General features: G+C 40.6%; 1 protein-coding gene and 2 long non-coding RNA genes across 4 annotated transcripts; 1 reads left to right on the forward strand and 2 right to left on the reverse strand.

Moving 5' to 3' along the window:
* Positions 1–4,106: 4,106 nt before the first annotated feature.
* On the forward strand, positions 4,107–5,418 carry LOC128454940 (uncharacterized). The gene is made up of 3 exons (XR_008341661.1): positions 4,107–4,387; positions 4,788–4,864; positions 5,120–5,418. It is a non-coding gene; the product is annotated as an uncharacterized LOC128454940 (long non-coding RNA).
* A 1,735-nt stretch (positions 5,419–7,153) lies between these two features.
* On the reverse strand, positions 7,154–8,396 carry LOC128454885 (uncharacterized). 2 transcript variants are annotated; one of them, XR_008341653.1, is made up of 5 exons: positions 8,219–8,396; positions 7,934–7,983; positions 7,761–7,851; positions 7,530–7,644; positions 7,154–7,438 (listed from the first exon to the last, which is right to left on the reverse strand). It is a non-coding gene; the product is annotated as an uncharacterized LOC128454885 (long non-coding RNA). The 2 variants fall into 2 exon arrangements; XR_008341654.1 differs by having other exon boundaries at positions 7,525–7,644.
* Positions 8,397–11,959: 3,563 nt separating this feature from the next.
* Positions 11,960–14,108, reverse strand: LOC128454534 (nuclear factor 7, brain). Its single transcript, XM_053437953.1, has 2 exons — positions 13,966–14,108; positions 11,960–13,877 (listed from the first exon to the last, which is right to left on the reverse strand). Exon 2 carries the CDS (start codon positions 13,858–13,860, stop codon positions 12,478–12,480), a length of 1,383 nt encoding a protein of 460 aa, XP_053293928.1. The 5' UTR covers positions 13,861–13,877; positions 13,966–14,108; the 3' UTR covers positions 11,960–12,477.
* Between the last annotated feature and the right edge of the window lie 470 nt (positions 14,109–14,578).

Here is a 14,578-nt window from a genome sequence, read left to right on the forward strand (position 1 = left end):
CTCCTCACCTGAACACTACTATGTTGTTGTAAACAAGTCTGACCGGAGAGTCTCCTGCTGCGTTGTTCATGTGTGAAAGGCAAACTCCAGAGAAAGTCCGGACCAGAATCCTGCTGAAATCATCTGGAGTTTATGCCTGAAAACTGCTTAACAGTACATATTATACTGTCCCACAGTTTGCGAGGGGCTTGCAGGGCTGATTTAGGGAAATGGCCTTTGATCTGCCTGATCAGTTATACCTTGCTCTTATAAATCCTTCTTCTTATCGCTGCCTGCCAGACTTTTTCCCATGCTTGTTTGCTGGATCTTTTTGTTGCAGAAACCTCAGTCTTTTTCTGTTTTGTCTTTACACACCCTGTTCCTGACTTGCCTTGTGTTTGCAGCTGTAATGCAACACATGTGTGTAGACTTCATTCTTCAATCTCACAATCCCCTCAGCTCTTTAACTTTCCCTGATGTGCATGTGATTTCAAATCAGTTTTTAATTACAAATATAGTCTCTCCTAATTTATATGACTCATGCTGGTGGGAGCAAACCTGTCTCCCAAGACAATGCAACAGAAAATGGCAAATTAAATTACAATTGAATTATATTTTTTTTGTTTAATTAGTCTATTGCTTTATGTAACCAATTCATGGTTCTCTTTAGACTGTCACTGCAATTGATTGATGTTATGGAAAGATCCTGATCTGGTATAATCCATAAAAAGTTTACTGATGTTAAAAAACAACCTTTATCAACCTTTAACGAAACTACCATCATTCAATATCATAAAAGTATTTTTTCGTTGCCTAAACCACAGACAGTACCCTCATTTGACAATCATTGAGTCAAACAGTTTAGTTGTTAATAAACAATTTTACTATGTTGTCCTATAGGAGGGATGTCTTCTTATGTGATGGTGTTAAATGTCTCTGTCCTGCAGTTATTAATATCATCAGATATCTATGTAAATAATATTCAGACCTGGTCAAGAAATACCCTCTAGTCAGGACATTCATTTAACAAGTTCAACTTTTTACTTATTCTGCTCCATTACAGTTGAAATATACATAGGTTTGTATTTTCAGCCACTTTATGGGTCAAAGTTAAATTCTAAATTTCAAGATGTACATTGGTAAGCTTATTGTGCAACAATTTGTCTGTTGGCTTGCTTGAGGCAATCTGCCGGGGAAAGCAGCAGAATAGACTTGAGGGCAGATGGAGCTTGACAGAAGAAGTATATATATAAAACCCCACTCCTTTCATTGAAAACTAGTTTCTCTCTCTTGGACTTCACAGATGTCTCTAGGTGGGTCGGCGCTGAGCTTCAACGCATCTTGCCACACAGCTCACCTCTGGGACTGACCCCAGGGGTGACGGGAGCTGAGTTTGGAGCTGGTCCTCTGTGACGAGACCCTAAGGGCTGAATGCTGCAGCTGGGCAACAACTTTTTTTTCATGGCCAAATGCAACCCATTTCTATTGTCAGTGTGATGATGTCACCATCAGTTTATGCTTTACAATTAGGGAGTGTGAATCAGCTGGCCCCAAAAGCATATGATCGGGTCTATTTGGTTGTGTATCCACTCATCCATCCATCCATTGTGTACACCGCTTATCATTTTAGAGTCATGGGGGAAGCTGGAGCAAATCCCAGCTGATGTTGAGAAAGGCATGCCAGCTTAACGTTTCATAGGGCCAAAATATAGCATATTCCATAATAAATAATTAAATTTATTTGCATAGTGCCAAATAAAAACTATCATAACAAATCTTCTCAAGGCAGATTACATAGTCAGGTCGACACCTTTCAAAATTATAGAGTAAGCCAACAGTGAGGATGATACACTAAGCATGCTAATTTGTCACATTTAGGTAGGTAATGAAGAGGCACACGGAACAAGGAATTATTTTACTGAAAGTTTTAAATTTCATTGTTTTATAGTAGGGATGACCTGCTATCTTTTCCTGCCAATCACTGATCCTCTGTGAGAAAAAACAGCTGATACACTGCCATACCTGTGAGGATTTGTGTAGTTGTTTGTTGTTGTTTTCGTCTCTCCTCCTCCCCTTCTCTGTTTCCCTTTGCAGGTGCTGTGAGCGGCAGGGGGCGTGGATGGTTCCCTGCAGCGGACGAGGCGCACCTGCACTCAATCCTAATCATCCCCACTATAAAGATCTGGTCCGCTCAACAAGCCGGCGCCAGATTATTCCATATATCATGGTAGTTGTTTCGCTGCTGCTCTCGACCGTCACGTCTTGTTTCGTATTGTGGACTAATTCCTGCTTCTTACTTGCTCCACACAGAATCTCCGTGTGCCTCTTCGCTCGGCTGTCTTCCTCGCCTCTTCGTGGATCCTCTAGCCAGCCTGCACCCTGCCGCTCCAGCCTGTACCTGCCTACACAGTCAATAAACTGTTACCTTTTTTTCACTACCTGCTCCTCCGTGTCTGCTTTGGTGTCCGAACACCACCACAAACCCTAACAATACAATTTTTTAAAAATGTTTTGTTCTAGCAGGTATAAATGTTGCAAGTAGATGTAAGTTTGAAATTATTATAGTTTGAAGATTTTGAAAATGATATTGGTATGATCTTGTTACCGTTAACAGTTACGTTTTTATTAGAGCTGTGAAAGTTAACGCGTTATGATTAAATTACAGGATTAATTTGTGTTTTTTTTTAACGCATTTAATGCATGCGCAGAAGGACCTTCCAATTCCGCCGCCTCTGCACTAGTCGCCGCTCTAATGCAGTCAGACGGCAGCTGCCATTCAAACAAACAAACAACATGGATAATTCTGATGAACCTGAGGACCTTCTGGACGGGAAGATCGTGTTCCAAAAAAACAAAGATCGAACATTCAGTAAAACCAAGGTGATATGCACACTCTGCGAGAAGACGTTATCGTTTCACCGTAGCAATACCCGCCTAACCACTGCAACGCGAAGCATGTGTTGGTCGGCGAGGGGCGTTCAAGTGGAATGCGCCAAACCAGACTCACTCGCAGGACACATTGTGCAAAAGAAGCGGTCAGCTTTACTGTCAGAGAATTTGAACAAGTTAGTTTGCCTCACCAACTGGCTAAAGACCGAGTAGCTAAGAGGGCCTTTAGAGGCATTAGATTGTATCATGGTGTGGTTAATGGTTGTGACAAAAAAGCTCAAATAATTTCTGTTTGATTTAAAAAAAAAAAAAAAAAGTTTTATTCAACTACACAATGGCTGAGGAGCCCGAATTCTGTTTAGGATGAAGATTATATTAATGTCCCATATGGAAAAGCAATTACAACTGCTGAAGAAAAGTTAAATGTCATAAATCTTGTTTTCACAAAAATATTCCGAGAAAATCGGTAATGTGATTAATCATGATTAATCCATAGAAACCTTTGATTAATTTGATTAAAAATTGTAATCATTTCACAGCTCTAGTTTTTATGTATTTTCTCTTGTAGGTGTTAGCAACAGCGCTTAACGTCGAAAGAATACTGCCACTTCCTGACTAAATATCTTAGGTAGTTGTTTTTTGTTGTTCTGTTATTAAGCATTGCACAGACCGAGACTATATAAAGGACATGTTTTAATAACAGTTAAACATGTGGTTGTGTCACTCCCCTTCAGACAAGTACAAGAGGAGAAGACATCTACCTGGCCATAAAGGAGATGTTAACAAAGAGAGGAATAGAGACAAAACAAGTGGTTTCAATAACCACAGATGGAGCCCCTATCACTAGGCAAAAAGCAGAATTAGTGTCATGGGAAATCTTATGGAAGTTACCTGATCCCCTGAAGTTAGTGCCTATTTACAGTACGTTAGCACCGCGTTCTTCCGCGACATTAACCTAAGGGAAGCGGAGTATACGTACCTTGGAGAGGGGGTCTGGAGAACAAAGGGGGAGAGCAGCGGGGGGAGGTCGCGGAGCGAAGGTGTTATCTAATTAGCATATGACTCAGGGCGAAGCCGCTGCTGAGCCTCTCTCGATTCCCCATTGGAGGAAACCAACCCGGAAAGTCACTCGTGATTTGGCTGGTAGAAGTGTTGCCATTGGTCACCCTGGATCATTGCAGCAGACACGTGCTCCCACCATAGACTGTATATATAGATGGACGGAGGGTCCGTGACGTCACCCATTGGTTTCTGCAGAGTGAGAATGAGGCTAGTAGGAGGCGTTCCCCCAGCGCCATCTTGCCGGTGCTTACTCCTCCTCGTTCCTGTCTAACGAATCAATGGGCAAGGATGAGGAGCGCGAGTGAAGACTGACAGCCGAGCGATGCTCGCGGAGCTCAGCGTTTCCAGGTTAGCTCAGGGCTAAGGAGCTAGGCTACATGCTACCCGACGCTGCTAACCGGTTAGCGCTGTGCTGTAGCTGGTCCGGCTGGTCGCGATCTTTACGAACTCACTAGAGGTAAGTTACCTTGAAACTACAACAACAAAACCTATTGCTTTATCTATCATAATCATATGCTTACATGCCTCAAGTGGTTTTTAATATGTAATCGTTATAAAAATTACCGTTTATTTAACTCATCTAATCGAAAGATTGAAGCAAGTTAACTACAGAGTTGTGTTTGGTTGTGACTTGATTTTAATAAGTTAATATCAATACACTACATGTGTAAGCTGCATGTGATAGTAACTATGTTTCACAAATGTGTTGATACAGGCTGGTATATTCTCCATTCCCATCTAGTTTATTTAGTCTTTATGGAATTTTAGAGTGAATTGGACAGATTAGATAAGATTATAATCTCCACACACCAGTGTTGTAAACAGTTCTCATTAATTATATAATTATTTTTCCACAGAGGGAAGTGGAGAGACTTGATGTGGACTGTTATCAACAGCTCTGTGGGAGATTATCACCTTGAATATTACAGATGAGGTAGAAATACATTTTATCCATTTGTACTAAGTTTTTATTTCTTTCAGTACATTACATTTCATTTGGCTGACACTTTGATCCAGACTTACTTACAATATGTGCATTCAACTATGAGGGTACAAACCCAGAGCCCAGTACATTGGTTCTGTCTGAAATCTGTGGTGATGAACACAGAATAAACTGTAAGAACCAGTCTTTGCTGGAACAAACACAACACAAAACATTATTTTATAGTGAGTTTCTTCTTTTCATCAGATGAAGCACTGCAGCACCGGATCTGTCCTCAGCAGCAACATGGTGGAGATCGGCAGCTTCAGGCTGGTCAACACGAGGACGACCTGCACAAGCTTCAACGGCCCAACACTTCACGTTTTCTCCCTCAACTAAAGATGGCCTGCAACTGTTTAGAGTTGGCAATCATTGCTATGTGTCATGGATAATAGATTTAATTTCTATCTTCATTATGGTTGGTTAAAAAAATTATTATCTTTTACAATCTGATTTGATACACTTTAGATAAAAACCCAGTGCTTTATTTTTCTAATTCCCCATAAGAGACAACACCGTCAGCACAGCTGAGTCCTTCAGGCTAGAAATGTACAATACACAGTTCATGCTAAAATTGTAGTTGCCATGTAACAATCAAGTTGCTTGATAACTCAGAAGTTATTAAAACATTTCTGTGTACCCTTTTGTCAATGCTCAAGTGATGTCTCTTAAGTGTTGACTGCAGAGACTCAGAATCCAGTTCTGTCTCTTCATGTTGATCACCCACAGGTCTAGCCTCTCAGGATCACCTAGATGGAAACTACACGTACAAAAAAATAGGTAAAAAACAATATCTGTCAGGTTACCATCTTCATACTTATGTATATGCAAACAATAAAATGTCAATAACTTCAGTCTTTTTAGATATCCCAGTTCACATAATCCATCTGTGCATTGCCTCTTTTTGTGTTATTATGGGCCTATTTGTTGAAGTTATTTCATATTCATATAGTTACTATTTCATGCCATATTCACGTTTCTAACACACAAGTGAGATAAGTTTAATAGAGTTTGAAAGCGGTAAATGATGGAAAGTATTTCACTGAAACCACTGATGACACATCATCTAGTGAAACAAATATATATAAATATAATAACTATTATTATCATCATCTACCCTTGCCAGATGTATATAGCCTTAACATTAACAAATAGGGTTAGTCTCGATAAAAAACTCATGCTAAAGAGATAATATAGCATCATTTAAGCTTTCATTCCTGTGACCAGGCTTACATATGTGGGCAGTAGTTTTATGTGACGTACCAACATTGATCGCTGTAACTAAAACTCCCCATTTCTACATTGAAACACTTCTCCACTATGTCTAGAATGCGCACCGGTTTACTGTGTCTAGCATTCAGGCTCCATAATGTAGCATGAGGACCGCATCGGGCTGTGCTGCTCAGAGAGGAACCTACAGTCTATGCGGCGAACACAAGCTTAAACAACATTAGCTTAATCTCGACATAAGCTAACAAGCCATGCATGGTGAGCAATGCTACCTGCTAATTATTGCTACGGTTCTAATTATTGAATTAAATAAAAATCGATTTTCACTCACCGGAAGAACTTGACAACAGAGCTGTGAGACGGTCTGTTAGCACAATGAACTGCACAGCAAGCCATGGTTTGTGTCGAGTGCATCGACGGGGATCCGCCGACATGAACCTACGAGTGGACCGAGCAGCTAGCAGGTGGCTTGAGGGGAGCTAACGAGCGGCTAGTGACAAGCTGTGCCCGCATCGTAGCCTGTGCCCAGGTGTCAATCAATAGACCACGCCCCTAATTATGCGTAATTTTAAACCTCAATATCGCTTAAACGGGGGAGTTAGAAAAAAATTCACCCCCCTCAGAGTTGTCATGAATGAAGAACCTCGCGATTGAGACTAAAACCAGAGGTTGAACCATGCTGGAAACAGGTTTAATTCTGCTCTAAAGTTGGGCATTTTAACATTGGAGTCAATGAGACTTTCTGTTTCTTGGAGCCAGCCTCAAGTGGCCACCCAGTGAACTGCAGCTTTTTACACTTCCGTATTGGCCTCATTGCTCAGCCCAGGATGTTGCCCCTTGGCTCCCACACAATATTAATAATAAAAATTTATATTTATAATAAATCATTATTTATTAGTAAGCCTTTACCAAAAGCAATGCAGTTAATTAAGACTATACATTCATTCATGTGATGCTTGATGTTATATTTGAACATATTGTACAGGGAAGAAAAAACATGAACGAGGTATATGTTGAGTCAAAACTTTATTTACATACAGCACAAATATTGTACAAACACAACTAGCCTAGCCAGTGAAAAGCTAATCAGGTGAAGCTTGAAATGTCTCTTTGCAGCCTCTGGGTCATATGTTCTTTGTGGGACTCTGTCCGAATCTGCCCCAGTGTGTAGAGGTCTGTGGTGTGTAGCTGTGAGATCCAGTGTAGCCTCTAGTCTTATTTGAAGTGTGGCACACAGGTCAGTGAGCTCCTCGCTGTGGAAGGATGGATCCATTTCATCTGTCCCGCTTCAATCAGCTGTAAACACAATCAGTACAATTAGCACAGTTCAATGACAGCATACATCCACACATGTATCTGAAAAATGATTTAATGAATCTAACCTTACCCTCTTTCTTCTCTGCCGACTCGTGAACTCCTCAATGCTGATGCAAGGTCCGTATGGATGAACTGGAAGCTCCGTCATACTGGCTCAGGGTCTTAGTAAGTCATAGTACAGGCAGCTGGAAAACATCATGAGTAATATGAGTTTATTATTAATAAACGGAAATAGCATTGCTGCATCACCGTTGGAAGATCCACAGCAAAATCCCTAAATAAATCCTGAACAGATACTTACGTACAATGGCGTCGTTTTTCCACACTGCAAATGCGGACTTTCAGCTAGTCTCAGCGTAATGTGCAGTGAGTCATTGTGCACAGGAATCCGGCTGTGAAAACACGACGAAAAAGATCAGATAAAGTAAAGCTGGAGGATGTATTTTAAACAGCACAGCACATCTTTATTCATACCCTCACTCCGCCGGCCATTTTCATCAGAGCTGTGAAGAGACGCAAACTTCCTACAAAAATAAAAAAACAAGAAAAGTCACGTTTTTGAAAAAACTTACCTAGAACAAACTGTTCGATTTAATTAGTAAATACCTATTTAAACATGCACTAGCTCCGCTAAAGAACTCAATGCTTTATTCTAATTTTAGCAACTGTCGCGCTAATCCCACAGTGGTTCACACGTGTTTCAAATCTGAGAGTTAGCTTAGCAGTTAGCAATGGCTTCGCTCTCTAGCTGGTTCTCACCTTAATTCAGGGACTGTGCGCCTGTCTTCTCCTCCACACTGGGCCCGCAGCTTTGCTTTCCCACGCACTCATCTTCTCCTCCAGGGAAACAGTATCGTGTCGACTTCAGCAAGTTATTTATCCCGAAAACAGAGTCACTCGTACGGAACACACTTCACACGATCCTCTCATGTCTGCGGCAGACGCACTCTGCATTCATGAGGCTCTGATTGGACATGCACATCAGGTGATGACGCAAACGACTGACGTCAATTCTTCAGAGTAAAGCTTCACAACTGTCCTTTTCATCTAAAAGCAGCGGTTAAAACAGCTTTTAAATTTAAATTTGATATGGGATGAGTATGTGACTGAGGACCCGTTTATTCTATCTGGTTTTAAGTTATTGTACTTACCTGATTCGTGCTGTTCTGTGTTTCTACCCTCATAGTTGAATGCATATCCACTGTGCATTTAGCCAGCACAATTGAAAAAGTGACTGTAATCATGCCACTGTACGGTGGTTGAGATTTAGGATTGTGTTTTGGATAATAATAAAATGCTGAAATAATGTGCATTGTTTCAAAAAAAATTTCATAGCATTGATTTTGCTCGTGGTATACAATGTAATTAATCATAGCACACTTACTTACTTAAGATCAATTTACAATTTCAGGTTTTATATTTATTTTAAGCCTGGTGTACTTACTCCAGATAGTTTAGAAAAAGGGGTTATCTGCTCCGAGGGAAACTATCCTGATTTGCGTTTGTAAAGCGCAGAACATTGACATTTGTATGTGAAAGCCTCCCCTAGGCTTAGGAGAAGGGGGGTGACCTCCCAACATTTTCAGGCTTGTAAAACGGCAAGACATTGGTTTCCTGCAACATTAACTGCCACAAATTCTTCTTTTCATGCAGTGTATATGGTACACTAAGAATAATTCACTTGGTCATGTGTTTGATTAGTTAACTATAATTATGTTTCCATTAAATTAATTAATCATGTTAATGTTCATTACATGATTCGTTCTTGTATGATTTTCATGACTTAAAGAACCTTCTGATGAATATAATTCATTCATGTCAACCTCATGAGAATGAGGTCCTTCAAAACAATGAATCTGATGTGGTTAGCTATTGCGCATGCCCTTCTCCGACCGGATACTGAAAAAGTCTGAAAAGGCGGGAGTGGAACATTTCGTGGACGTTGACCGACTAACCAGCACCTGCAACGGAACTCTCACCTGTCCGTTTGGCATCCTTGATATTAAGGTAAGTAGTTCCGATATATGAATTTATTTAGCTACTTATGGTTAGTAATAAATAGTAGTTAATTGACATTTGCTGAAATGAACTGAGTTCACGTACATAAGGACAATAACATATATAGGCTCTACTGTGTTTTGCTGTCATGTATGGAGCCAATAAGAGTAATTTTCTTCAATTGATTAAAAATAGACTAACTTGCGAAACTACAAAACAACCAATGGCACCTAGTATGAAGAACGTAAGTACCATTCTTCACATTTCAGTCTATGTAATTATAGCTATTGTAATACTTAGCCCATTCACAATAGAAATATTAATTCTGTTTTAACTTTTTAAACCAGAAATACATCACAAAATAAAGCAGGGTCCCCATGCTTTGAGATTTTTACGCACCTCCTCAACAATACATGGTAAGTTAATATTTTTGTCACATTATTGTTTATCTGTTAACTAGTTGGCATGCAATATAATTAATTTTGTTTTTACTTTCTTTCAGTGACGTGTACGTGGCAGTGCAAACATTGTGTTGCTAGGGAGAGTAGTAGGTACAACTTACTAAAACATTATAAACTAAATCACCATCATGGAAACATTATCTTTGCATGTATGTGAATTTTCCACATTCAAGACATTATAGACCCCCATGTCTATAAGGCACATTCATCTCAATTTACACAGTTCAGTAACTTCTAAATAAGTTATGTGAATGCATTAACCTCTCCAGAGAGAGATTATTTTGTTCATATTGGAACACATCTCTGAAGTAACGAGACTGTTAGTTGTGTGTTTCTTGATTACCCTTTCAAGACAAATATTAATAGCACATTTTATACACACAAAAAGAGAAAGCATCATCAGGCTGAACTGTAAATTGATAAGGCCAAAGCTGAGTGCCGTTCTAGGGGAACTCTTTTGAGCCCCTCACCGAAATCACACATTCTAGAAGAACTGGCAGAAAAAATTATTAAACACAAAGCCTACCCAACTGACAATGATCTGAATGATGTAGCGGAAGCCCTTGTGAAAAAACATCCCTGTCTGAGGGAGCAGGGGTCGTTCAATGGTTGTTACAGGTGGTAGATTATTCTCAAGTATAAATTGGCAAACTTTCGGGCCAAACTAAGAGGCCTGGGATCTTATGAGGTAACGATAAATTCACTAAAGAACAAGGCCCAAGATAAATGTCAGGCTGATGCCCTCAGTCGGGACCCGTTCGCTAGGACAGTTGGTCAGAGGCTTATCACAGAGTGTTATGACAGTCTACCTACTGAATCTGATGAAGTTGGGGAAGATGGGGTTCAAGATACCTTTCGTCTAATGGTACAGTGTTGTCAGACAAAGAGATCCACACAAGGCTATGCTAGTCAGTCTCATCCTCTCCCACTGTCATGTAATAGAGTTGTGAAAGCACTTATTGATGCTCATGACCAATGGGATTATGCCACAGAGTGTAGAGCAGCTCAGTTAGTCCAGTCTGTTCAGCATCTCGTACCTCCAGGACAAGACCTGTTACCTACTTTCTCCCTGGAGAAGCTCTAACACTTAAAAAAGTGTGCTTTCAAAAAGGCGGCTGGCCACTATGAAGACCAAAGACTGCCTTGAGTGTTGGGACCATGGGGCTGAGATCACATATGTGTGTTTGGGGACAGGAGAGTGTGAGGTGTTGGTGCAGGGTCAGAGGAAGTAATTAGTTGCATGTAAAGAAAGAGTCTTATCTGTGAAGAGCATCACATAACTAACATTAGCTTTCAAATAACGTATTACCAAATATCACAACACAAATCCAATTTATAAAACATCACATGAAGATAATTCAACAGTCCTGTGCATAGGCCTAGTGTAATTAGCCCAGTTATGTTACCACTTCATGAAACGGAGGAAAGGTCCTTTTTGAGGTGCTGTTTAAAGTCCAGTGAAGTGATCTTGCTGCTTGTGGCTCCAGTTGTTGTGCATCTGCTGGTCAGATTTTATGTTGTGGCCAATTGCTTGTGCTGGAGTTCTTAAGCAGGCTCTTGTGTTCCTGCCTTTTGTAAGGTTTTAGCAGTATGCTTCCGGCAGGTCTGCTTGGAGGTCAAAAGAGCTGATGCAGGGAGAGGTACCTACTCCTCCTACAGAGGTCAGTAGAAAAGAGAGGGAACTGGGCTTTTATTGTCCTGGTGAACTCATGGGTCGTGGGACACAAAGTGACCAATAGGGGTTGAAATTTGTGTCCAGAGGCATGTTCACACCTAGGTGCGAAGTTGAAACACCCTGGGAGACTGAGTTCTGAAAGCTCATCTTTGTCTCAAGAACAAAGAGGACATGTGGTTGCAGGCCTTGGCTTCACATGTAGGCCCAACTATTGTTCACAACTATTAGGTCCCAGCATTTAAAAAAAAAATAATTCATGAATAAACGTATAAGTCAATTTCAAAAACCTGAAACTATCAAGTGTTAAATCTTACCTAATGACAGATGTTATATTTACATTTCAACATAAAACAGGTCAGAACTCTGTTTCTGTTTTATAGTTTTTATTATTGTTATCACAATATTAAAGTCACATCACTAGGCTGCTGTTGAGTAAACACTTTTACAAACAGAATAATTTTGGCTTCATCAAATCAAACAGACAAATGTTCATATATGTTGGATTATTTCATATGTGAACAGGCTTTATGTGATTAAACATGATTCATGTCTCATGTTTTAGTTTAAATAAAGTATTGAATGTGAACAATGATCAGCTGTTATTGATAAATGTGTTTTTATGTGGATCTTCATCAGTTGGTTCGACTTCATGGATCCACACAAAATCTAAATGATAGAAAACATTTTCCATAACAATAAAAAACAAACCAAAGATAATTATCAGAAAATAATGAAATATTTTTACACTAGGGAAAAGTCGACAGTAGAAATAAAAATGAGTGAGAAGTAAAAGGAGAAATAAACAAAGCTTTAAAATAACGAGTTTAACATTTAAATTCAGCAGATTTCTCTTGAAAACATAAACATGAATAAACTCTGTATCTCTAACTGCTCTGATCCAGCGTCACAGAGACATTCACAGGTAACAGTTTGAAGTGACCTCTAGTGTTAAAGTATGGAAACATCTTCTGAGTGAAAGTGTGTGTAAATGTGTGTATGTGTTTGTTAGTATCAGGATCAGAGAATGACAGTTCTCCTCTATTCCAATCCAGTTTCACTCTGACCCTCTGGATCTTCTGCACAGAGAGAACAGATGATGCTGATGCTGACTCTGCTTTGTATTTACCTTCACGGAACCCTATTCTCCAGTATCGAGATTGGATTCTTCCCTTCCTCTGGACAGGCTCTGCTGACACACCCAGTAACCAGATTGTACTGTCTCCAACCAGGACGTCCCAGCTGTGAGTCCCAGAGTTAAAACCCTCAGATCCCAGGACTAAGGAGTAATGATCAAACCTCTCTGGATTGTCAGGAAGCTTCTGTTTCTCTCCTCGTCTCAAACTGGTCAAATCTTCCGACAGGACGAGTCCTGGATGAGCAGAGTTTGGGTCAAGAACCACAGGACTGTAGGAGACCGTGTCCTTCATCTTGTTCCAGATGTTGAAGCTCAGGTTGCCCAGATGTTTGGCCTCGTTTATCAGAGCTCCTGAGGCCAGCTGTGGATCATCCAGCAGGGGGCGCTGCTGGACTCGTTCCACTGCAGCTTTGTAGTTGAGCAAGAACGAGACATCTTCAGCTCTCAGTTTGTCCTCTGTGGTTCTGATTGTGTCTGAAAGAGCCGTTATGTCTCTGCTCAGAGACTCAATCTTGTCCTTCATCATCCGACTCTTCTGCTCCTCTTCCTCCCTCAGTGCAGTCATCCTGGCCGCCTCTTCCTCCTCCAGAAACTGATGAAGCTTTTTAAACTGCTCCTTGATCTGCGTCTCTGTGAGTCCGGCCTGGACCTTAATGTGTTCTGCTGTCTTTTCAAACTCTACTTTAACACGTTCAAAACACTGTAACTTCTTCTTCAAGGGTTCCAGAGTTTCCTGAAGCTGCTTCTTGTGTTGTTGTGCAGCTTCATCGATGGGGCTGAATCTGTGGTCGGTGTGTTTTTCTGAATCTCTGCAGACGAGACACACTGGTAGCTGATTGTCCAGACCGAAGAGTCTTAGTTTCTCTGAGTGCAGACTGCAGAGAGCATGTGAAGAGCTCTGATCTCTCGCCTGTAAAAAGGTCTCACACAGGTTCTTTAATGCCAGGTTAACAGGTGGTTCATCCTTTGAAGACCTTCTCTTACAAAGTGGACACTCTTTTACTTCTTTGTCTTTCCACCAGCTCTTCACACAGTCTTTACAGAAACTATGGCTACATGACAGAAGAACAGGATCTCTGTAGACATCGTGGCAGATGGGACAGCAGCGATCCTCTTCTGATCTGGAAGCCATCGAGTCTCCAGGTGAAGCTTAAAAGAGACAGTCAGTCAGTCACAGCTCCACAAACTTCACTGAGGTTTTACTTCCTCTCTGAGTCGAGGTGTTTGTTAAACTCACGGTCAGTGGGTGGAGCGTCGGCAGGTTGTAGTTTTAATCTTCTCTCCTCAGGACGTTTGGTGTAATTTGGTTTAGTTTGGTTTGGAAGGGGAATGTGATCGTCTGGTTTTCAGCCTGCATCTCTTCCGGGAGTAACAGATGTTTCCTGGTTTCTCTGGTGTGTCAGGAGAGGGTGGAGCCTGAGATGCTGGATGATAAAACCTGTAAAACCTGAAACAAATGTACAAGCAGCTCTGCTGCCAGTAAAAACTATGCACCCCCCTTATGGACTGCACTCTAACACTTAAACTCTTAGTTGTGCCAGATTCATGTGCCTGTGCAATATCAATGGTTCATGTGCAATACATTCATTGTTTATATTATCACACTGCACATATCTTTACTGTCTATACACTGCACATTAGTTTATTTAAATTCATATATTTCCATATTTCTATATTCCTCACAACTTAAATATTACATGTTACTTATTACCTGCTGATGTCTTTTTGACTCTTGCTGCTGTAATACTGCAAATGTCCCATTGTGGGACTAATAGACGATCATCTTATCTTATCTCATCTTAAATCCATGATGCTCCAGATCCTTCAAAATCAAAACGATGCAACTTCAT

The sequence above is a fragment of the Pleuronectes platessa genome, chromosome 13, assembly GCF_947347685.1.
Source record: "Pleuronectes platessa chromosome 13, fPlePla1.1, whole genome shotgun sequence".
NCBI classification, from domain to species: Eukaryota; Metazoa; Chordata; class Actinopteri; order Pleuronectiformes; family Pleuronectidae; genus Pleuronectes; species Pleuronectes platessa.